This window comes from Salmo salar, chromosome ssa10 (assembly GCF_905237065.1).
Source record: "Salmo salar chromosome ssa10, Ssal_v3.1, whole genome shotgun sequence".
NCBI classification, from domain to species: domain Eukaryota; kingdom Metazoa; phylum Chordata; class Actinopteri; order Salmoniformes; family Salmonidae; genus Salmo; species Salmo salar.
In genome coordinates this window covers 102,499,731-102,524,759 of record NC_059451.1, presented here as the reverse complement: position 1 = coordinate 102,524,759, position 25,029 = coordinate 102,499,731, and the positions used below count along the sequence as shown (strand labels likewise).

Here is a 25,029-nt window from a genome sequence, read left to right as displayed (position 1 = left end):
TGGCCAGGGACTTTAATGCAGGCAAACTTACATACATTTTACCTCATTTCTACCACCATGTTACATGTGCAACCAGAGGGGAAAAAACTCTAGGCTACCTTTACTCCACACACAGAGATGGGTCATACAGCCGGGACAGTGTGTCTGCCTTCACATTTTGGGAACCTGGTCTGCAGGACAGGGTGAACACAAAACGGGTAAAAAACATGGCCCACCTTGCCTGACGAGGATTCAGCCTCCTCGCTGCCCGGATGTACTCCAGCTTGCGGTGGTCAGTCCAGATGAGAAAAGGGTGTTTAGCCCCCTCAAGCCAATGTCTCCACGCCTTCAAAGCCTTAACCACAGCCAACAGCTCCCGGTCCCCCACATCATAGTTCTGCTCCGCCGGGCTGAGCTTCTTCGAGAAGAAAGCACAGGGGCGGAGCTTTGGTGGCGTGCCCGAGCGCTGAGAGAGCACGGCTCCTATCCCAGCCTCGGACGCGTCCACCTCCACTATGAACGCCAAAGAGGGATCCGGATGGGCCAGCACGGGAGCCGAGGTAAACAGAGCCCTTAGGTGCCCAAAAGCCCTGTCCGCCTCAGCCGACCACTGTAAACGTACAGCACCCCCCTTCAGCAGTGAGGTAATGGGAGCCGCCACCTGGCCAAAACCCCGGATAAATCTCCAGTAGAAATTGGCAAACCCTAAAAACCGCTGCACCTCCTTTACCGTGGTGGGAGTCGGCCAATTACGCACGGCTGAAATGCGGTCACTCGCCATCTCCACCCCTGAGGTGGAAATGCGATACCCTAGGAAGGAGACGGCCTGCTGAAAGAACAGGCATTTCTCAGCCTTGACGTACAGGTCATGCTCCAACAGTTGTCCAAGCACCCTGCGCACCAGGGACACATGCTCGGCACGTGTAGCGGAGTATATCAGAATGTCATCGATATACACCACTACACCCTGCCCGTGCAGGTCCCTGAAAATCTCGTTTACAAGGGATTGGAAGACTGATGGAGCATTCATCAACCCGTACGGCATGACAAGGTACTCATAATGCCCTGAGGTGGTACTGAACGCCGTCTTCCACTCGTCTCTCTCCCGGATACGCACCAGGTAAGCACTCCTGAGATCTAGTTTAGTGAAGAAGCGCGCCCCGTGCATTGACTCAATCGCCGTGGCAATGAGAGGTAGTGGGTAACTGTACCTCACCGTGATTTGATTTAGACCTCGATAGTCAATACACGGGCACAGACCTCCCTCCTCCTTCTTCACAAAAAAGAAACTCGAGGAGGCGGGTGAAGTGGAGGACCGAATGTACCCCTGACGCAGAGATTCAGAGACATATGTCTCCATAGCCGCCGTCTCCGCTTGCGACAGGGGATACACGGGACTCCTGGGAAGTGCGGCGTCTACCAGGAGATTTATCGCACAATCTCCTCGTCGATGGGGTGGTAATTGAGTTGCCTTCTTTTTGGAGAAGGCGAGAGCCAAATCGGCATATTCAGGGGGGATGTAGCACCAACGGAAACCCCTACACACATCCCCGAGCACTCTCGCGACCACCCTATGAGAGCCCTCTGTTGCCATGAAAAACTGGGGTCATGACGAGTTAACCAGGGAAGGCCTAGTACCACGGGAAATGCAGGAGAGTCAATGAGGAAGAGACTGATTCTCTCCTCGTAACCCCCCTGCGTCACGATGCCCAGGGAGATGGTGGATTCCCTAATTAACCCGGACCCTAATGGTCGACTATCCAGAGCATGTACCGGGAAGGGTCTAACCACAGGAACAATGGGGATCCCTAAACTAAGGGTGAATGCTCTGTTGATAAAATTCCCAGCCGCGCCTGAATCGACGAGCGCCTTATGCCGCCTGCACAAACAGGCGGACAACAGAGGGCTCTGGATGAGAGTGGTGCAAACTCACCTGGGGTGACGCCAGAGAGCCCTGCCTGCTGCCTCGATTCCCAGAGGCACCAACCTGCCACCGACCAGCAGTGTGCCCTCTGCAGCCACAGATGGTGCACGTGAAGGCCCCTCCTCCGGCCTCCCTGAGCGCAGCCCCTCCCAGCTCCATAGGCACTGGAGCTGGGGTGCTGGAAGCTGGAACCGACAGAGCCCTCTCTGGACGTCCGCGGGTGACCAGCAGGTTATCCAACCGAATGGACAGATCCACCAGCTGGTCAAAGGTGATGGTGGCATCCCTGCAGGCCAACTCATGACGGACATCCTCGCGCAGGCTGCATCGGTAGTGGTCGATGAGGGCCCTTTCGTTCCAACCTGCTCCGGCGGCCAAGGTCTGAAGTTCCAGGGCGAACTCCTGGGCGCTCCTCAGAGACTGCCCTAGAGACTTTTTTGTTACCCCGGTGTTGCTTATGATTTCGTTATGATTTCCCTTTTAAAAGAGGTGTGTTTTCTGTCCTTGTTTGCAGAAGCTTGATTTCGGTTGCCCTGTGTGTTTATCGCCTGAGTAAGTTTTCTAGTCCTAGTGTTTTGTTATTTTTTCAGAATTAGTGTGATCCTTCTGTTACCTTATTTTCAGTAACGTATTTACGTTTATACTAAACCATTGGTTCCTCATCTGGTCCATTCTCTGCACCTGGGTCCAACCCCACCACGTCACAGCAAGATTCTGCCCTAACATGGACCCAGTGGAGATCAACCAGATTAAAGAGGTCATAACCCACCAAGGAGCACTGTTGAGAAGACAGCAAGAACAACTCTCCCAGATCTCCGAGACCCTCCGGGCACTCACCGATTCCTTCTGTCCACGGCACACCCCCAACCCAGGAGGAGCCAATGCCCAAGTCTCATCGCCCAGTGCTACAGGCGTCGCGGTAGTTCCTCCATGGAACCTGCACCGGGATCCCAAGATCCCAGCCCCTGAGCAGTATGATGGCCACCCAGGAAGATGTAAGGGATTCCTCACTCAGTGCTCTCTGGTGTTCGATCTACAGTCCTCCTTGTTCCACACCAATCGGGCCATGATTGCCTACATCATCTCTCTGCTCTCGGGCAGGGCCTGCCATGAGCAACGGCCATGTGGGAACAGCAACCACCAACCTGCAGCTTCATATTAGCCTTAACTGCTGAGCTGCATCGAGTCTTCGACCACCCAGTCGGTGGAAGAGAAGCAGCAAGCCGACTGTTCAGACTCCACCAGGGGGCCAGACCAGTGGCTGCCCCTCCAAACTCAGCATTGAGGAAAGGGAAAGTTGTACAACTGAATGCCTTCAACTGAAATGTGTGTTCCGCATTTAACCCAACCCCTCTGAATCAGAGAGGTGCGGGGGGCTGCCATAATCGACATCCACGTCTTCAGTGCCCGGGGAACAGTGGGTTAACTGCCTTGCTCAGGGGCAGAACGACAGATTTGTACCTTGTCAGCTCAGGGATTCGATCCAGCAACATTTCGGTTACTGGCCCAACGCTCTAACCACTAGGCTACCTGCCGAACCAATGCAACTGGGACGCAAATGTCTGAGCCCACAAGAGCGTGACAGGTGCGTGCGCGAAGGCTGCTGCCTCTACTGTGGAGATCGCGGTCATCTCCGTGCTACCTGCCCAGGGCTGACGGGAAACGCCAGGGCTCACCAGGACAAGGGGAGACCCTGACTAGCTGTTCAGTTACTTCCCAGTTACCCAGTCACCGTCTGTTACTACCCGCAATCCTCAACTGGGACAACCGTCAGCAACAGACACAAGCCTTCATGGACTCCGGGGCCACAGATAACTTCTGTGTCCATTCTACTGCAAGTTGGGGTGAATCACTCAGAGACTCTTAGTTTTCTTTTGATAACGGCTCCCGAGAACCCCCTTATCCTAGGGTACCCCTGGCTAACGTTACATAACCCACTATTTTCCTGGTCCACGGGTCACCTACGAGACTGGGATAAGGACTGCCAGACTAAATGTCTCAGACCCCCACCAACAGTCTCACTGTGTTCTCCTGCATCCATGAAGACCAAGACTTCTCCTCTCTCCCTCCCAAATACTTCGACCTCCGGGAGGCCTTCAGTAAGTGGCAAGCAGCCACAATTACAATCAAGAATCGTTACCCCCTACCCCTGATGTCCGCTGACTTGGAGTTGGCACAAACGGCCCAATTCTTCACCAAACTGGACCTCCACAGCACTTACAATCTGGTGAGAATCACCCCTAGTGGCCACTATGAGTATTTAGTCATACCCTTCGGATTATCAAACTCACCGGCAGTCTTTCAAGCATTGGTCAATGACACTCTTAGGGATATGTTGAATCGGTTCGTTTTTGTTTACCTCGATGAGATCCTGATCTTCTCCAAGACCCTTCAAGAAGACATACTGCATGTTCGCCAAGTCCTGAGACGCCTCCTGCAGAGTCAACTATATGTCAAGATAGAGAAGAGTTCCACGTATCCCAAGTTTCCTTCCTGGGTTACATTATCTCTACTGCAGGCATCCAAATGGATCCTGTTAAGATTGAGGCGGTCGCCGACTGGCCCCGTCCCACCTCACTCAAGCAGGTCCAGATGTTCCTCAGGTTTGCCTATTTTTACAGGCGTTTTATACGCAACTTTAGTGTGGTGGCAGCGCCTCTCACGGTCCTAACCCGTAAGTCCCAGACCTGTTTTTGCTGGACCCCGAGGCTGACAGGGCATTCATGGAGCTCAAGGAACGTTTCACCTCTGGACCCATCCTCGTTCATCCTGATCTGACTTGTCCCTTTGTGGTGGAGGTGGATGCCTTGGACACCGGAGTGGGGGCGGTCCTTTCACAGCAGAATTAGGAGGACAAGAAACTGCACCCATGCGCCTTTCTCTCCAAACGGTTCTCGCCAGCAGAACGCAACTACGATGTAGGCAACCGGTAGCTCTTGGCAGTTAAGTGGGCCCTTGAGGGGTGTAGACACTGGTTGGAGGGGGCACCTCATCCTTTTGTGATCTGGACGGACCATAAGAACTTGATCTCCATTCAAGAAGCCAAGAGGTTGAACGCTCACCAGACTAGGTGGGCTCTGTTTTTTAACAGGTTTGATTTCACACTAGCCTATCGCCCGGGATCCAAGAATCAGAAAGCAGACGCCCTGTCCTGCCAACACGATGTCTCTAACGAGGAGAGAGACCCCGAGCCCATCATCCCCTGCTTATGCATTGTGGCCCCTGTGATATGGAGTATTGAGACCACGGTCCGACAAGCCCAGACCTGAGAATCTGACCCCGGTGGGGGACCCACTAACAGACTTTACATTCCGCGATCAGCCCGGTCCCGAGTGCTACAATGGGGACACTCCTCTAAATTAACTGGGCATCCAGGGGTTAATCGGACACTAGAGTTCCTGAGGCAGAAATAATGGTGGCCCAACATCAATGAGGATGTGAGATCCTTTGTTGCGGCCTGTTCCATCTGTGCCCAAAGCAAGTCTTCACGTCAGTGACCAGCCGGGTTACTCCAACCTCTGCCCATCCCCAGCTGGCCCTGGTCTCATCTGTCGGGAGACTTTATAACTAGGCTACCTCCATCTCAAGGGCTTACCACTATCCTGGCGGTCGTCGATCGGTTCTCCAAGGCAGCCCATTTCATCTTCTTACCCAAGTTGCCATCAGCGAAGGAGACCGCTGATCTCATGATTACCTATGTCTTTCGACTACACGGACTTCCCCAGGACATGGTCTCACATGATCGGGGGCCCCGGTTCGTCTCACGGTATTGGAAGACCTTCTGCTCTCTGTTGGGGGCATCGGTGAATGTCTCCTCTCCATCGGTGAGTGTCTCCTCTCCATCGGTGAGTCTCTCCTTTGTTGTTTTTTCAGTATTACTGTGATCCTTCTGTTACCTTATTTTCAGTAAAGTATTTACGTTTATCCTAAACCATTGATTCCTCGTCTGGTCCATTCTCTGCACCTGGGTCCAACTCCACCACGTCACAATTATACAAAAAATTCTCACTTATTTGACAAGAGCTATGGAACTATTTAAGAAAAGTGTAAGGGTGCTAATATATTTTGCTGCCACTGTATCTGTAGAACGAAATGAATATGTAGGAACAGAGTATTATTTACAATTGTGTGTGTGTGTGTGTGTGTGTGTGTGTGTGTGTGTGTGTGTGTGTGTGTGTGTGTGTGTGTGTGTGTGTGTGTGTGTGTGTGTGTGTGTGTGTGTGTGTGTGTGTGTGTGTAGGTCTCCTAATGGGGCCGGCCTGGTTCAGTGGCCACAGTACGGACCAGAAGGAGATTACCTGGGGATAGGGCTGGAGCAGGTACCTGGTCAACACCTGAAGAGGGACCGCTTCACCTTCCTGACACAGACTGTTCCTGAGAAACTGCGTTTGGGTCGAGAGAAGATGGAGCAAAGTGATCTGTAGGGTGCCATTATTTTATTTATATTCATTTACGGTGCATTCGGAAAGTATTCCGACCCCTTCCCTTTTTCCACGTGTTGTTATGTTACAACCTTATTCTAAAATGCATTAAGTAAAAAAATGTCCTCATCAATCTACACACAATACCTCATAATGACAAAGTGAAAACAGGTTAAATTTGGTACAGAAATACCTTATTTACATAAGTATTCAGACCCTTTGCTATGAGACTCAAAATTGAGCTCAAGTGCATCCTGTTTCCATTGATCATCCTTGAGATGTTTCTACAACTTGATTGGAGACCACCTTTGGTAAATTCAGGTGATTGGACATGATTTGGAAAGACACACACCTGTCTATATAAGATCCCACAATTGACAGTGCATGTCGGAGCAAAAACCAAGCCATGAGGTCAAAGGAATTTTGCTAGAGCTCAGAGAGATCCTTGATGAAAACCTGTTCCACAGCACTCAGGACCTCCGACTGGGGTGAATGTTCACCTTCCAACAGGACAACGACCCTAAGCACACAGCCAAGACAACGCAGGAGTGGCCTCGGGACAAGTCTCTGAATGTCCTTGAGTGGCCCACCCAGAGCCCGGATTTGAACCCGATCGAACATCTCTGAAAAGACCTGAAAATAGCTGTGCAGCGACGCTCCCCATCCAACTCTGCAGAGACGAATAGGAGAAAATACAGGTGTGCCAAGCTTGTAGCGTCAAAGCCAAGACTTGAGGCTGTAATCGCTGCCAAAGGTGCTTCAACAAAGTACTGTGTAAAGGGTCTGAATACTTATGTAAATGTGATATTTTTTTATATTTTCTTTTTTATAAATGTGCAAAAATGTCAACCTGTTCTTTGCTTTGTCATTATGGGTTATTGTGTGTAGATTGTGTGTAGGTTTTAATCCATTTTAGAATACGACTGTAATGTAACAAAATGTGGAAAAAGTCAAGAGGTCTGAACACTCTCCGAATGCACTGTATATCAGGGAGATGTGGGACAACTTAGTACCATTTCTTTCTTTGTGATTTACAGTTTTGAGCAATCTGACCTTGTGTCGGATGCCGTTTCATCCAATTCTTCCTCTTCATCCGATTTGTAATCGCACCGGTTTAATTTATGTATGGGGAAAAACTTCATGGTGTCAAGAGCTGGGGCCTTTGTTTTGGACACGGGTGTACTCATTTTATTCCCTTATATTACCCTTGATCCAAACAAATACCATTTCCTTACTGGAATGAATAATTTGACTGACGAAATTCCTTGAGTTAAAACAGTGACTACTTGACTTGCTTGACTTAATCCTCTTAGTCCCCTTAGGATGATAGGGCATCCACCAGGGCTCCTAAGCCTACTCTTTTCAGCCGAAGGGCTTTTGTTCTTTTAAAGTGGAGTATTTCTAGTTGTTTTATGGCCTTCCCTGCTTTCTCTGTCCTTGTAGCTGCAATCCAATGCCTGTTTTGTTATATTTGTTGTGTGTTTTCTGAATGTATCCTTACCTCCGACATTGTCATGTTCCACTGAAGAACATCATTCAGAGTTCTTGTAAAGCAATGTCAACTGGGGATTTCTCAACAGGCCAAAAACTGGGCCAGTGGTCCAGACCAAACTGGGGGGACTGAGAGGGCAGTATGTGAGCGTAAAGGGGAAGGAGCCGGTGGTTCAGGCCTACCTGGGTGTGCCGTTTGCCAAACCACCTGTTGGCCCCCTGAGACTGGCCCCGCCCCAGCCTGTGGAGGGATGGGAGGGAGTGAGGGACGCCACCCAGCAGCCTCTCGTGTAAGTCCCAGCAAGGTCATGACCAAACAATTCATCTCAAGGAAGTTCTTGGTTGGTTGAAGAAAGGTTAGATCAACAATCAGTAAATAATTTGATAAATCAACAAATCAAGCACAGTCAATGTACACAGTGAGGCAAGCAGAATGTGCAAACCAAACCACTACCTGGCTCACACAATGCGCACAGAGACCTGGTGAAACCTGGACATTAAAAGGTGTTTCATGTTTTACAGGTGTCTTCAAGACAGACAGCTTACAGTAGACCTCGCGTTCAATTGGTCAATCAAAGTGGAAATCCCAGTAGTGTCAGAAGATTGTCTTTACCTCAACATATACACCCCGGCTAAACCTGCTGAGAATACCAAGCTTCCTGTAAGTTTAATAGCAGACACACACAGATGATAACTTTGTGTTATCAAGTCTTGGTCCTGGGTACCCAAAGAGGTGCACATATTTGTTCTAGCCATGCACTACCACACAGGATTCAACTAGGCCATAGATGGGCAACTTTGATGGGGCTGGGGGCCACAAGAAAATCTGATTTTATCATGAGGGGCCGCAGTGGCTGGGGGGTCTGCTTACCTTTGTCGTGTCTTTGGCTATGCCGGGTCAAGTGATATGACATGCTATTCTATAAAACCCTTTCTCTGTAATTCATATTACCTGATTAAGCTAATCAGGTGAATGTAATTAACTAGAAAGTCGGGGCACCACGAAATAATGTTTATAGAGCTGTTATCTTCCAAATAAACTCTTAAAGACCTAGTAATCTTTTACATCAATAGCAGTCAATATTTAATCGTCACCTTGTTTAGTCTCATCTGAAAGTTGTACATTTTTGGTTATCTTCACAAACCCTGGCTAACAAGTTTAATCAGCAATACAAAATTTGGTTTAATTATTTATTTACTAAATACCTAAATAATCACACAGAATTATATATACACAGAATGTATCATACATTGATTACAAATTATGTCATAAAGAAAAACGTCCCTAGCGGACGGATCAGATATGACAGCTGGTTACACAAAGAAAGGCGGGTGGGGTTTTGAATGAAAGAGCGGGAAGACTGAGGAACAAAGGGAGAAGCTATGTCTCTATCGGCCCGTAGGCAGCTATTCTATCGTAAATACAGTATCTTATGCATTCTAAATTACCGCCCATTTGAAAAAGGAAAATGCAATAAATATTTACTCTGAGCTGCGCTTCGATCGGTTGGTCATAGATGGGAGGCCGGGTTGTCCTTTGAAGAATGTATGATGGTAAAATGGAGACTTGGTAGTACCGTCGTCTTGTGGTAGAATATATACTCTGTCCGTCCTCTCCTAGCCCAAGTCTACAGTTGCTGCGCTAACGCGACGGCTAGGAGGTATCACTTCTTTAGTGAATAAGAGTTCAAAGTTCTGCTTTGCTATGCTATATTCTGGCTTGTATAGTCAAAATTCATCCTTCCGTCACCTTCACATTGAAATTCGATGCTAATTTCGTTAGGTTCTCTAAGGTTGGCTTAGTTCTGTAGGTGGTCTTTGTTCTTTCAACGTGGGGACCTCAAGTCCACACGTCCTTGGAACAGGTTATTATCTGAGCCCTTTTAACGTAGGACTGTTATCCTAACATCCTCGGAACAGAAAGTTACATTTTCGTCAAGGGACTTATATAGGATTGGGAGAGAGGGCTGTGTTTCATAGTTTACACCCAGTGTCTGTTCACATGGGCGGGTCCTCTTTGAGTGAGCAGTGTGGTGTTCTTCTGACAAACCGTTCTCTCAAAATTCTCTCTAAAATTACATGTATTTTTTCAGATTCACAAATAGTTTCATATTTAAACATTTAAATTGCACAAATTGCATTCCATGTGGATCTGATAACTAGAATGTGTCGACTTTCCAAGATACAGTTTATGTCATCCTGTTATTAGTAATAATGTCTCAGACAACAACTGATCTGAGATCATATTCATTAAGTACCAACGCATATTTTCAACTGGTTGGATTACCGAAATATGGTTCTGTTTCCCATCTTTTGATGTCACCAGACTCTCCATGTTAACAAAGGGATTTTCAATAGTCACATCGGTCGAGTAGAGAGAGGAAAAAGGGGAAAGGTATTTATGGGGGTCATGACACCCTCATCCATACAGTCAGAACTGCAGTCAGAACTGCCGCTAGCGTTTTGGGGCCCTAAGCAAAAGTTTGTTGAGGGGCACTTCCATCTTGCTTAGCAAAATACTCTTGACAGCGAAACGAAGATTTAGCAATTCGTTTCATGCAATTCTACTCATTTTGCCATGGGGTGGAGAGAAATGTTTGTAGTTTTGAATATTCTATATGAGTGAGGGTGACTAACAAAATCAATGGGGGCAACCCAGTTGGTAATTCAACCATGATTGCTACAAGTTTAGATAGCTGGCTGCTAGACTAATTGTCATTCAATCAAACAAATGTATTTATTGAGCCCTTTATAGATCAGCAGACGTCATGAAGTGCTTATACAGAAACCCAGCCTAAAACCCCCAAAAGTGAGCAATGCGGATGTAAAGTCAGTGACTGACCTAACAAGAGAAAAACTGCTGATGCACAACAGAAGTTTGAAATTGCACATTGTGTATTCTACTATTCTAACTCTTAATATTAAGTTGAGACCCAGACTGAGTTCCTAAAAAAAAAAAAATTTTTGGGGCGAAATTGATGCGCGGTGTAGGCCCCTAATCAATTAATCATCAATCACTCTGGTACAGCTTGTGTTCAGATGATCAGCATGTATTGCTTGTGTTTCTCAGGTCATGGTTTGGATCCATGGTGGCGGATTCATCATGGGCTCTGCATCAACATATGATGGTTCTGCTTTGGCTGCATACCAGGATGTGGTTGTGGTGCTGATCCAATACCGTTTGGGACTGCTGGGGTTCTTCAGGTAAGACTGAACCACTACTGAACCACACACAAATGGAACCAACTTTTCTGCAGCCGTCATTGACAAGCATTTGGCACAACACCTTTAATTATTATTTTTTCTTACAATACAAAAATAGACAAAGATAATAGACAACTTAACATTTACGTACATTCATTTCTACAGACATTAATGACATCACACTTGCTCAGACCAACATGTTCCCCCCGTATCAACACCCATGCTGCCCATCTCACAATAATATTTTCACTCCTTCCTCATCCTTTGCAAGTGCTTGTAATATTTTATGGCTTCAAATTTTACTATTTTGTTTGTCTCTCTAGCCCAAATGTTTTCAATATTTAGATAATAATGCATTTGATTCATCCACTGTCTTAACAATGGAGGGTCATTAGATTTGAAAAAAAAGTACAGTTGTAAGGTTCTGTATTTATTTTCTTAGTCAACATTGTGTTGTTTCTTTGTGTTCTTGAACATAGCCCTGTCTTTCATTCTTGTTCATTGATTTCACCTGTGTTAGTTACTCAACTGGTCTCATCAGCTCCTTATTTAGTTCAGTTCATTCTGTTTGTGCCTTTGTGAGATATTGTTCGTTTTGACTCTACTAAGCCTTTTCCTAGCTCGTTTGTGAGAACCAGTAATTGCCTTCAGTCCTAGCCTGTTATGGCTAGGGGGCAGTATTTTCACGGACGGATAAAAAACGTACCCGATTTAATCTGATTAGTACTCCTGCCCAGAAACTAGAATATGCATATAATTATTAGCTTTGGATAGAAAACACTGAATGGTGTCTGTGAGTATAACAGAACTCATTTGGCAGGCCAAAACCTGAGAAGATTCTGTACAGGAAGTACCCTGTCTGACCATTTCTTGGCCTTGTTGATTATCTCTATCAATTACAGGGGATCTCTGCTCTTACGTGACACTTTCTACGGCTCACATGGGCTCTCAGAAGGCGGCAAAATGCTGAATCGTGGCTTTGCAGGCTCTGGTTGAAACAAAGTAGCGCGTTTGGGTAGTGGCTGGTTACAGTACTGTGAGACTCAGGCTCGTGCCCGCGTCGACCGAAAGCTTTGTTTTCCTTTGTCTGTTTAGCTAAACGGAGATTCCCGGTCGGAATATTATCGCTTTTTTACGAGAAAAATGGCATAAAAATGGATTTTAAACAGCGGTAGACATGCTTCGAAGTACGGTATGGAATATTTAGAAATCTTTTGTCACGAATTGCGCCATGCTCGCGACCCTGATTTACCATTTCGGATAGTGTCTTGGAATGCACGAACAAAACGCCGCAATTTGGATATAACGATGGATTATTTTGGACCAAACCAACATTTGTTATTGAAGTAGCAGTCCTGGGAGTGCATTCTGATGAAGACAACAAAGGTAATGAAACTTTTGTAATAGTAAATTGGAGTTTGATCAGGGCTAAACTTGGTCGGTGTCTAAATGGCTAGCCGTGATGGCTGGGCTATCTACTGAGAATATTGCAAAATGTGCTTTCACCGAAAAGCTATTTTAAAATCGGACATATCGAGTGCATAGAGGAGTTCTGTATCTATAATTCTTAAAATAATTGTTATGTTTTTTGTGAACGTTTATCGTGAGTAATTTAGTAAATTCACCGGATGTTTGCGGGGGTATGCTAGTTCTGAACGTCACATGCTAATGTAAAAAAGCTGTTTTTTGATATAAATATGAACTTGATTGAACAAAACATGCATGCATTGTATAACATAATGTCCTAGGGTTGTCATCTGATGAAGATCATCAAAGGTTAGTGCTGCATTTAGCTGTGGTTTTGTTTTTTGTGACATTATATACTAGCTTGAAAAATGGGTGTCTGATTATTTCTGGCTAGGTACTCTGCTGACATAATCTAATGTTTTGCTTTCGCTGTAAAGCCTTTTTGAAATCGGACAGTGTGGTTAGATTAACGAGAGTCTTGTCTTTAAAATGCTGTAAAATAATCATATGTTTGAAAAATGGAAGTTTTCGGATTTTAGAGGAATTGGTAATTCGCGCCACGCCCATCATTGGATATTGGAGCAGGTGTTCCGCTAGCGGAACGTCTAGATGTAAGAGGCTAGTTTTGATTCCCCTGCCCGTTTGCCTATCTGTGTATGACCATTGCCTGCCTGTAACCACGATTCCTTCCTTCTGTGAAGGTGTATTAAAACACCTGCCGCGCTCTGCGAGTGAATCTACACCTTTTTCTCCCTGAGTATTCACTACAACGGTCCAACCCCATTGGGTATCTTTCTGCAGCCTCATATGCCATGTATTGAAATATGCAGATAGATGGATTAAAAGAACATATATTGTAAAACTTCTGACAGCCAACTTTCTACCTACTTTATCGGACTCCCAGAAGGCATGAATCATTGAGTCACTTAGTTTTACACTTAAGACATGACTCTGCTGTTGTGCTTTAGAATTTGTGAATTTTGTCTCTTGTATGTCAGTTGGATAGGCTTTCATTCTTAATGACCAATGGGTTTTCAGTATCAACACCAGTGGTGTAAAGTACTTAAGTAAAAATACTTTAAAGTACTACATAAGCAGTTTTTTGGGGTATCTGTACTTTATTATTTATATTTTTGACAACTTTTACTTTTACTCCACTACATTCCTAATGAAAATAATGTACTTTCTACTCCATACATTTTCCCTGACACTCAAAAGTACTAATTACATTTTGAATGCTTAACAGGACAGGAAAAGGGTCTAATTCACACACTTAAAGAGAATATCCCTGGTCATATCTACTGTATCTGATCTGGCTGAGTCACTAAACACAAATGCTTTGTTTGTAAATTATGTTGGAGTGTGCCCCTGGCTATCTGTAAATACAAAAAGAAAAAGAAAATTGTGCCCTCTGGTTTGCTTAATATAAGGAATTTGAAATGATTTATAACTCTACTTTTAATACTTTAGGATTTACATTTACTTTTGATACTTAAGTATATTTACAACCAAATACTTTTTTACTTTTACTCAAGTAGGATTTTACTGGGTGACTTTCACTTGAGTGATTTTCTATTTAAGGTATCTTTACTTTTCCTCAAGTATAACAACTGGGTACTTTTTCCACCACTGATCAACACTGTAAAGTTAATTTTGGTGGCATAGTTAATGAGTGTATTTGATGTCTATTTCACCTGTTTTGGGTCTATGTTGAAGACATTATTTGACTTAAGTTTCCCATCTCTTCCATACAGCACAGGAGACAAGTATGCCCCAGGGAACATGGGACTACTTGACCAGGTGGAAGCTTTGCGGTGGGTCCAGGAGCACATCCACAACTTTGGGGGCGACTCCAAGTCGGTCACCATATTTGGAGAGTCTGCTGGTGGAGTGAGTGTGTCATTACTGGTGAGGATCCGCGCACACACACACACACAGATTGTTTGTGCTGTTGAACAGGATCTAAACATTTTTTCTTTTTTGCTAGCTTCATTCACCGTTGTCTGCTGGTCTGTTCCATCGTGCGATAGCTGAGAGTGGTACTGCAGCTATGGACGCTATCATACATTCCGACCCCCTGTCTGTGGCCCAGGTATTTTAAAACTCTTTCTCTCCACAAAAAAAGGTCAACACTGTCATAGGTATACATCACACCATCAATTTCCTATTTTTCACCACAACCATGGCAAGTGATTATTTTGTTTGTGTCATAGATGGTGGCAACCATATTGGGCTGTAACAGCAGCAACACAGAGCAGATTGCAGACTGTGTGGAGAAGATGACTGCTGATGACATAGTTAATGTTCATAAACAGGTGAGATGTCCTTGACACCAGAATTATGAGCACTGTTCTCTGATATAAAAGCCACAACAAACTTTTAGGCTCAGTTATATTACCTTTTTTATTTGTAACTCAGTCAGGGTCTCTGCTTACTATTGAGAGTAAGAATAGTAGAATACACCAGGTGCCATTTTCTCTTGTTATGCCAGTCACTGACAGTCAACATATTTAGTCTAGCCAGTTATCTAAACTTGTAGTAATCATGGCTAAATATCGACAAAGGATTTTGTTGTTCATTTTCACTCAGATATCACAATAACATGGCATAAGTCATTACAAAATCTGTAGAATTGCAGGAAATTAGCTTTAAAACTGCACAAATAGATTTCCACCCCATGGCAAAATGGGTAGAATTGCAGATAATATGCAGGAAATCTACATTTTTTTCTCTTTGACCCATGGCAAAATAAGTATATTTGCTTGACTGTTCTAAAAGTGCAATGTTTTCTCTCCACCCCATGGCAAAATGTGTAGAATTGCAGAAATGGTGCTTTAAAACTGCAATATTTTCTTTACACCTTATGGCATAATGTGTAGAATTGCTGGAAATGTACTTTAAAACAAAAATATTTATCTCCACCATCAAGAGGGGGGGCCACCAACATATTTTGCCACAAGGTGTGAAGCCCCATAACCAAATCTCGCTTAGGGCATCCAAAAGGCTAAAGCCGGCCCAACAGAGCCTACAGTGTTTTCCAGCGAGCCATGTTTGTGAGCGAGTACTGAGCCTAAACTTTCCCCAGAGGCATACTGCTTGAATGCAGTGTGATTTTGCACTTTTTATCTGGCAGCCCCTGAATAATTATGTTCTCAACATTTGTCTTTTTAAAGAACCAAATGTTGCGAATTGGTGTGACTGTTGGCGGGCATTTCCTGCCCAAGTTGTTGACTGAGAGTTTCCATAACCATGAGATGCACAAGGTGCCGTTTATGACGGGCACCAATACTGACGAAGGTTGGCTACTGGCGAACGTAAGTCAGCTTTGAACATGTATTTCAATATGTATAACAACTGAATATTGGATGTGACTTGGATAACACTAAGTTAAAAACATTAAGTTAACAACAGAAAGTTGTTCTTTCTGCTAATTAGGGACGGTTTCAACAACTATAGTAACAGCTTTAGGCCATATTAACATGTTATATCGTTCTTTAGCAATTGCTTTTCAAATGCATAGGAATGTAGTAATGTTTTTATTCATATACAAGTGGTATAAGGGAAAAGTCACTTTCACTCGTACTGTGTAAAATGTTAATACAATGTTGTTACTAAGGAGAGCAACACATGTTTAAAGGGATCGTTTTGGGATTTTTGCAATGCCCTTTATCTACTTCCCTAGAGCCAGATGAACTCATGGATACCATTTTATGTATCTGCATCCAATATGAAGGTACATAGAGGTAGTTTCGCAAGCCAATTCTAACTAGCATGTTAGCTGTTCCCATAGACTTCCAATCATTGCGCTAGAGCTAATTAGCAACTTCTTTCAAACTGCATTGAGATACATAAAAATGGTATCCACGAGTTCATCTGACTTTGGGGAAGTAGATAAAAGGCCTCATTGCAAAAATCCAGAACTATCCCTTTAAGAGTGACAATGTAAAGTGTCACTGTGACTTGATTTTCATTTTCCAATTGCAATGGTTGAATGTTGTACTCCTTGTACTCCCTAGATGATGGCACCTCCTGGTTGGGTGGATGGAATAGACCGGGAGCAAGTCATGCCTCTTTTGGCATTATGTTACCCTGATGTAAGTATATGCAGTCACACCAAGAAATTGCTCAGATGAAATGCCTCATTACTGATTACAATGCATGATGTGGCTACACTGAAGGGTCTTTGTCTCATTCAGCCTAAGGATCAGTGGATAACTGAGCTGATAGCAGATGAATACCTGGGAACCTCTGGAGATCGGATTAAAAACCGTGATGGGTTCATTGAGCTGGTTGGGGATGCTTTGTTTACCATTCCTGCTCTTACGACAGCAGGCTTCCACAGAGGTAAGCTCAGGAGTCAAGGACATTAAAGTGGATGTAGATGTTTCCTCACCCTGAAAGTAGTCAATGGGTCAGGAGAAACTCTAATCCAAGCCAGTACAAACTTAAACTAACTTTAGTCACTGCTAGATAAAAATCAATGGAAGTGATAGGGGGAACCGTCCAATATTCTACATTTCATCATGACCAAATCAACAAAAATCTAATTCAAATACATTTTTACTGGTCACATACACATATTTAGCAAATGTTACTGCGGGCGTAGTGAAATTCTTGTAAATCAAGTTGGAAAATCCTGAACTTCCCTTTTAATCTATGAATTATTAGAGGTTCAAGGAGCTTAGCTGGGTGAAACCCTATTGTATTTGTTGCCGTTGATTGTTATTAATCCGGTTCGGCCAAAATTTGCTGAAAAGATACAAATTCCCGTGAGATAATAAGGCCTAGGAGGATGCAACCCTGCATGACGGTAAAGAGTCATGGGCCACACCCTCTCACGCAATACCATGCCAATTGGCCACATGGTGGCGCTATAACAAGCAATTGAAAATGCACATTTTTGAAAGGTCACACCCTTAACCAGTGTGACCTAGAGTCCTGAAATTTGGTACATTGATCTGTCTCATCACATGAAACAAATTTGCCTCAAGAACCCAAAATGATGGATTTTCCGCCATGTTTAATTTTTTAAAAACACAACGCTACTCCTCTGGCACCAAATGACCGATCTGCATGAAACTTCATATATCGCATCCATGGACCATGGCCGCTACTTACCAATAAACATTAACAAGGACGTTGTCTGGCACATAAATGCATATAAATCAGACACAAATATTCGTATTGTAACAAAACTTGATACACATGTTCCAAACACTTAAGACTCAACATAAGCACGCACATTGAGATCCACCATACAGTGGCGCTATATCTCTTGATCTATTTAACTCGGCGATTCCATTTTTCAAACATGCTCAGGGATGTGAGTCTAGGTTTGACCTTATGGTGGTGCTGTTGGGACAGGAAAAAACAATCATGCAAGCTCATTGGCTTATAGTGGCCATGTTGTTTAAGGTAGAGTCTGGGGGAAAAAGATTTGCGTCTATAGAAGCTATATACCAAATTTGGTACCAATTGGTCCAGTAGTTCTGGAGAAGAAGACGTTTAAAGTAGTCAACATCATAAAAAAATTGTCCAAAATACAGGTAACTGCCGAAATAAAGGAAACACCAACATAAAGTGTCTTAATAACGCGTTGGGCCATCACGAGCCACCAGAACAGCTTCAATGTACCTTGGCATAGATTCTACAAATGTCTGGAACTATTGGAAGGATTCATCCACGAGAAATTACATCATCGTTTTGTTTGAAAACGCTGTCTCAGGCGCCGCTGTTCAATTGGGTTGAGATCTGGTGACTGAGACACACACACACTTTAAACCCTCCTATGCTCCTGTGGGACCCTTCTTTCAAAGTCTAGCCATGGTAGCCAAAAGAATGGCCAACTGTACATTTTCATACATGACCCTAAGCTTGACGGGATGTTAATAAACTCAGGAACAACACCTGTGTGGAAGCATCTGCATTCAATATACTTTGTGTCACTCATTTACTCAAGTGTTTCCTTTATTTTGGTAGTAACCTGTACATCAAAAGCATATTGCATGATCTGTTAGATTTTGAGTTCTGATATTCGGCAAGCATGGTAAGAGTACAAAAGTAGCTCATCCTAGAATGATGTGTCCAATTTGTCTTGATTGTGGGGCCATAGTTCGAACCCTGCCATGGCTGCTTGCAGTTATGTTTCATCAATGTTCTTAGTTTGTCGAAATGGTTGTGTGCAATCTTTCCATAATTGTTATTGTCTTATCCCACCCAACAGATGCAGGTGTGCCTGTGTACCTGTATGAGTTCCAGGAAACTCCCAGCATGCTTAAGAAGATGAGGCCGAGTTTCGTTGGGTCTGACCATGGAGATGAGCTTATGTTTGTTTTTGGATACTGCTTCACAACATCACATGTTACAATTGATGGTAAAGAAATGCTCTACCTGCAATACCCCTGATCTTTGCCATAAATAACGTACACTATATATACAAAAGTATGTGGATACCCCTTCAAATTTGTGGATTCGGCTATTTCAGCCACACCCGTTGCTGACAGGTATATCAAATCGAGCACACAGCCTTGCAATCTCCATAGACAAACATTGGCAGTAGAACGGCCATACGGAAGAGCTCAGTGACCTTCAACATGGCACCATCATAGGATGCCACCTTTCCAATAAGTCAGTTTGTCAAATTTCTGCCCTGCTAGAGTTGCCCCGGTCAACTGTAAGTGCTGTTGTTGTGAAGTGGAAACGTCTAGGCCACACAAGCTTACAGAACAGGACCGCCGAGTGCTGAAGCACGTAAAAATCATCTGTCCTCGGTTACAATACTCACTACCGAGTTCCAAACTGCCTCTGGAAGCAGCTTCATGAAATTGTTTCTATGGCCGAGCAGCCTAAGACCGCCATGCACAATGCCAAGTGTCGGCTGGAGTGGTGTAAAGCTTGCCGCCATTGGACTCTTTCAGCAGTGGAAACGCATTCTCTGGAGTGATGAATGATGCTTCACTATCTGGCAGTCCGACGGACGAATCTGGGTTTGGCGGATCCCAAATGCATAGGCCTAACTGTAAAGTTTGGTGGAGCAGGAATAATGGTTTGAGGCTATTTTTCATGGTTTGCGCTAGGCCCCTTAGTTCCAGTGAAGGGAAATCTTAACACTACAGCATACAATTACATTCTAGACGATTCTGTGCTTCCTACTTTGTGGCAACAGTTTGGGGATGGCCCTTTCCTGTTTCAACATTGCAATGCCCCCGTGCACAAAGCGAGGTCCATACAGAAATGGTTTGTCGAGATTGGTGTGGAAGAACTTGACTGGCCTGCACAGAATATTGGCCTCAACCCCATTGAACACCTTTTGGATTAATTGACTGCGAGCCAGGCATAATTACCCAACATCAGTGCCCGACCTCACTAATGCTCTTGTGGCTGAATGGAAGCAAGTCCCCTCAGCAATTTTCCAACATCTAGTGGAAAGCCTTCCCAGAAGATTGGAGTCTGTAATAGCAGCAAAGGGGAGACCAACTACATATTAATGCCCATGATTTTGGAATGAGATATTTGGCAAACAGGTGTCCACATAGTTTTGGTCATGTAGTCTGTCATACAAGCGCTCACCACTAACTAGCTAAACTCAGCAAAAAAAGAAACATCCTCTCACTGTCAACTGCGTTTATTTTCAGCAAACTTAACATGTGTAAATATTTATATGAACATAACAAGTTTCAACAACTGAGACATAAACTGAACAAGTTCCGCAGACATGTGACTAACAGAAATTAAATAATGTGTCCCTGAACAAAGGGGGGATCAAAATCAAAAGTAACAGTCAGTATCTGGTGTGGCCACCAGCTGCATTAAGTACTACAGTGCATCTCCACCTCATGGACTGCACCAGATTTGCCAGTTCTTGCTGTGAGATGTTACCCCACTCTTCCACCAAGGCACCTGCAAGTTCCCAGACATTTCTGGGGGCAATGGCCCTAGCCCTCACCCTCCGATCCAACAGGTCCCAGGCGTGCTCAATGGGATAGAGATTCGGGCTCTTCGCTGGCCATGGCAGAACACTGACATTCCTGTCTTGCAGGAAATCACACATAGAACGAGCAGTATGGCTGGTGGCATTGTCATGCTGGAGGGTCATGTCAGGATCAGCCTGCAGGAAGGGTGCCACATGAGGGAGGATGTCGTCTTTCCTGTAACGCACAACGTTGAGATTGCCTGCAATGACAACAAGCTCAGTCCGATGACGCTGTGACACACCGCCCCAGACCATGACGGACCCTCCACCTCCAAATCGATCCCGCTCCAGAGTACAGGCCTCGGTGTAATGCTCATTCCTTCGACAATAAACGCGAATCCGACCATCACCCTCGCTGAGACAAAACCGCGACTCTTCAGTGAAGAGCACTTTTTGCCAGTCCTGTCTGGTCCAGCGACGGTGGCTTTGTGCCCATAGGCGACGTTGCCGGTGATGTCTGGTGAGGACCTGCCTTACAACAGGCCTACAAGCCCTCAGTCCAGCCTCTCTCAGCCTATTGCGGACAGTCTGAGCACTGATGAAGGGATTGTGCGTTCCTGATGTAACTCGGGCCGTTGTTGTTGCCATCATGTACCTGTCCCGCAGGTGTGATTTTTGGATGTAGCGATCCTGTGCAGGTGTTGTTACACGTGGTCTGCCACCGCGAGGACAATCAGCTGTCTGTCCTGTGTCCCTGTAGCGCTGTCTTTCACAGTACTGACATTGCAATTTATTGCCCTGGCCACATCTGCAGTCCTCATGCCTCCTTGCAACATGCCTAAGGCACATTCATGCAGATGAGCAGGGACCCTGGGCATCTTTCTTTTGTTTTTCAGAGTTAGTAGAAAGGCCTCTTTAGTGTCCTAAGTTCTCATATCTGTGACCTTAATTGCCTACCGTCTGTAAGCTGTTAGTGTCTTAACAACCTTTCCACAGGTGCATGTTCATTAATTGTTTATGGTTCATTGAACATGGGAAACAGTGTTTAAACCCTTTACAATGAAGATCTGTGAAGTTATTTGGATTTTGACTAATTATCTTTGAAAGACAGGGTCCTGAAAAAGGGACGTTTATTTTTTTGCTGAGTTTACTAACTCTGAATTTCTTTCTTTCAGCCTTATGTACAGAGGAAGACGAGCAGCTAAGCGGAATCATGATGAGTTACTGGGGCAACTTTGCTCGTACAGGGTAGGAGCTTGTTCTATGTTTTTAAAACACATCGTTTAAACAAAAATAATAGGTAAGAGTTATAGGTTATTAACTTCACTGTGTGTGTGTGTAGGTCTCCCAACGGGGTCGGCCTAGTTCAGTGGCCACAGTACGGACCAGAAGGAGATTACCTGGGGATAGGGCTGGAGCAGGTACCTGGTCAACACCTGAAGAGGGACCGCTTCACCTTCATGACAAAGATCCTCCCTGAGAAAGTGCATTTGGTTCAAGAGAAGTTTAAGCACAGTGAGCTGTAAGGCTCGTCTCAACAACAAATTTATTTATCAACTTAGACTGTTAACTGAAATCAAACTTCAAATACAGTATTATTGCTAACAATTTAAATCTGTATGCATTGCATGATCATGAGCACAGTGTACATGACCTAGAGCACAATTTAACAATAATTTGGATGCATTGAATGTATGAATAGAATCTCAGATGAACTTTTAAGGAAACATTATTCTACAGTGAGATACCTCATTGATCCTTACTAATCCAAGTTGATTTTATAGCATTTACATGGAGAATTTCCAAATTTGACTGTTCATTGAATAAAACCGACTGTTCATTTTCCAACCCATTGCTATTCACTGGAATGATTTGACGGGGCTCTAGTAGTAGCGAGCATGACATGCCTTGGATATTTTCTGGGAAAATAAAAAATCCCGCATTCTACAAACTAAACCCCAAAATGACAAAGTGAAAACAGGTTTTTAGCAATTCTTTTTTGCACAATTATTAAAAATAAAAACAGAAATTCCTTATCTACATAAGTATTCAGACCCTTTTCTATGAGACACGAAATTGAGGTCAGGTGTATCCTATTTCCATTGATCATCCTTGAGATGTTTCTACAACTTGATTGGAGTGCACCTTGGGGGGGGGGGGGGGCAATGCAAATAGTCTGGGTAGGCATTTGATTAGATGTTCAGGAGTTTTATGGCTTGGGGGAAGAAGCTGTTTAGAAGCCTCTTGGACCTAGATTTGGCACTCCGATACTGCTTGCCATGCAGTAGCAGAGAGAACAGTCTATGACTAGGGTGGCTGGAGTCTTTGACAATTTTTCAGGCCTTCTTCTGACACCGGCTGGTATAGAGGTCCTGGATGGCAGTTGGCCACAGTGATGTACTGGGCCGTACGCACTACCCTCTGTAGTGCCTTGCGGTCAGAGGCCGAGCATTTGCCATACCAGGCAGTGATGCAACCAGTCAAGATGCTCGTGATGGTGCAGCTGTAGAACCTTTTCAGGATCTGAGGACTCATGCCAAATGTTTTCAGTGTCCTGAGGGGGAATTGGTTTCGTCATGCCCTCTTCATGACTGTCTTGGTGTGGTTGGGCCATGTTAGTTTGTTGGTGATGTGGACATCAAGGAACATGAAGCTCTCAACCGGTTTCGCTACAGCCCTGTCGATGAGAATGGGGGTGTGCTCGGTCCTCCTTTTCCAGTAGTCCACAATCATCTCCTTTGTCTTGATCACAAGGAGGGAGAGGTTGTTGCCCTGGCACCACACGGCCAGGTCTCTGACCTCCTCAATATAGGCTGTCTTGTCTGAACATAGGTGTTCCTTTTGTCCAGTTGGGAAAGGGCAGTGTGGAGTGCAATAGAGATTGCGTCATCTGTGGATCTGTTAGGGCGGTATGCAAATTGGAGTGGGTCTAGGGTTTCTGGGATAATGGTGTTGATGTGAGCCATGACCAGCCTTTCAAAGCACTTCATGGCTACAGATGTGAGTGCTACGGGTCGGTAGTCATTTAGGCAGGTTACCTTAGTGTTCTTGGGCACAGGGACTATGGTGGTCTGCTTGAAACATGTTGGTATTACAGACTCAGACAGGGAGAGGTTGAAAATGTCAGTGAAGACACTTGCCAGTTGGTCAGCGCATGCTGGGAGTACACAGCCTGGTAATCTGTCCGGTCCACCGGCCTTGTGAATGTTGACCTGTTTAAAGGTCTTAAAACCTGTTAGGGCTAGGGGGCAGTATTGACACGGCTGGATAAAAAACATACCCGATTTAATCTGGTTACCACTCCTACCCAGTAACTAGAATATGCATATACTTATTACATATGGATAGAAAACACCCTAAATTTTCTAAAACTGTTTGAATGGTGTCTGTGAGTATAACAGAACTCAAATGGCAGGTCAAAACCTGAGAGATTCCTTTACAGGAAGTGGCCTGTCTGACCATTTCTGGAACTTCTTTGCCATCTCTATCTTTTACTAAGGATCTCTGCTCTAACGTGACACTTCCCACGTCTTCCATAGGCTCTCAGAGCCCGGGAAAAAACAGAATGTCGTCATTCCAGCCCCAGGCTGAAACACATTATCGCCTTTCTCAAGTGGCAGATCAAGGGACACTGGGCTTATGCGCGTGACCCGACCGCCCCCGCCTTTGGGGTTTTTTCCTCTGTTTGCCGAAAAGGAGATTCCCTGTCGGAATATTATCGCTTTTCTACGAGAAAAATGGCGTAAAAATTGATTTTAAACAGCGGTTGACATGCTTCGAAGTACGGTAATGGAATATTTATAATTTTATTGTCACGAATTGCGCCATGCGCGCGACACTTCTTTACTATTTCGGATAGTGTCTGGAACGCATACGAACAAAACGGCGCTATTCGGATATAACGATGGATTATTTTGGACCAAACCAACATTTGTTATTGAAGTAGCAGTCCTGGGTGTGCATTCTGACGAAGACAACAAAAGGTAATCAAACTTTTATAATAGTAAATATGATTATGGTGAGTGCTAAACTTGCCGGGTGTCTAAATAAGCGAGCCCGTGATGCCTGGGCTATGTACTTAGAATATTGCAAAATGTGCTTTCACCAAAAAGCTATTTTAAAATCGGAAATATCGAGTGCATAGAGGAGGTCTGTATCTATAATTCTTAAAATAATTGTTATGCTTTTTGTGAACGTTTATCGTGAGTCATTTAGTAACATTTTAGCCGAATTCCCGGAAGTTTGCGGGGGGTATGCTAGTTCTGAACGTCACATGCTAATGTAAAAAGCTGGTTTTTGATATAAATATGAACTTGATTGAACAAAACATGCATGTATTGTATAACATAATGTCCTAGGGTTGTCATCTGATGAAGATCATCAAAGGTGAGTGCTGCATTTAGCTGTCTTCTGGGTTTTGGTGACATTATATGCTGGCTTGAAAAATGGGTGTCTGATTATTTCTGGCTTGGTACTCTGCTGACATAATCTAATGTTTTGCTTTCGTTGTAAAGCCTTTTTGAAATCGGACAGTGTGGTTAGATTAACGAGAGTCTTGTCTTTAAATAGCTGTAAAATAGTCATATGTTTGAGAAATTGAAGTAATAGGATTTTTAACGTTTTGAAAATCG

The 25,029-nt window shown here is 44.4% G+C and overlaps 1 protein-coding gene across 1 annotated transcript in view; it reads left to right on the top strand.

Annotated features, from left to right (window-relative positions):
- Positions 1-22,246, top strand: part of ces2b (carboxylesterase 2b) — a 38,764-nt gene extending 16,518 nt beyond the window's left edge. The window contains exons 13-25 of the mRNA XM_014125050.2: positions 6,144-6,323; positions 7,905-8,105; positions 8,338-8,476; positions 10,886-11,019; positions 14,241-14,394; positions 14,474-14,578; positions 14,700-14,801; positions 15,660-15,800; positions 16,503-16,580; positions 16,683-16,830; positions 18,710-18,859; positions 21,574-21,646; positions 21,741-22,246. Coding sequence (XP_013980525.2) covers positions 6,144-6,323; positions 7,905-8,105; positions 8,338-8,476; positions 10,886-11,019; positions 14,241-14,394; positions 14,474-14,578; positions 14,700-14,801; positions 15,660-15,800; positions 16,503-16,580; positions 16,683-16,830; positions 18,710-18,859; positions 21,574-21,646; positions 21,741-21,924 — 1,789 coding nt within the window. The 3' untranslated portion in view covers positions 21,925-22,246. The remainder of the gene's footprint in view (positions 1-6,143; positions 6,324-7,904; positions 8,106-8,337; positions 8,477-10,885; positions 11,020-14,240; positions 14,395-14,473; positions 14,579-14,699; positions 14,802-15,659; positions 15,801-16,502; positions 16,581-16,682; positions 16,831-18,709; positions 18,860-21,573; positions 21,647-21,740) is intronic.
- Positions 22,247-25,029: the final 2,783 nt, after the last annotated feature.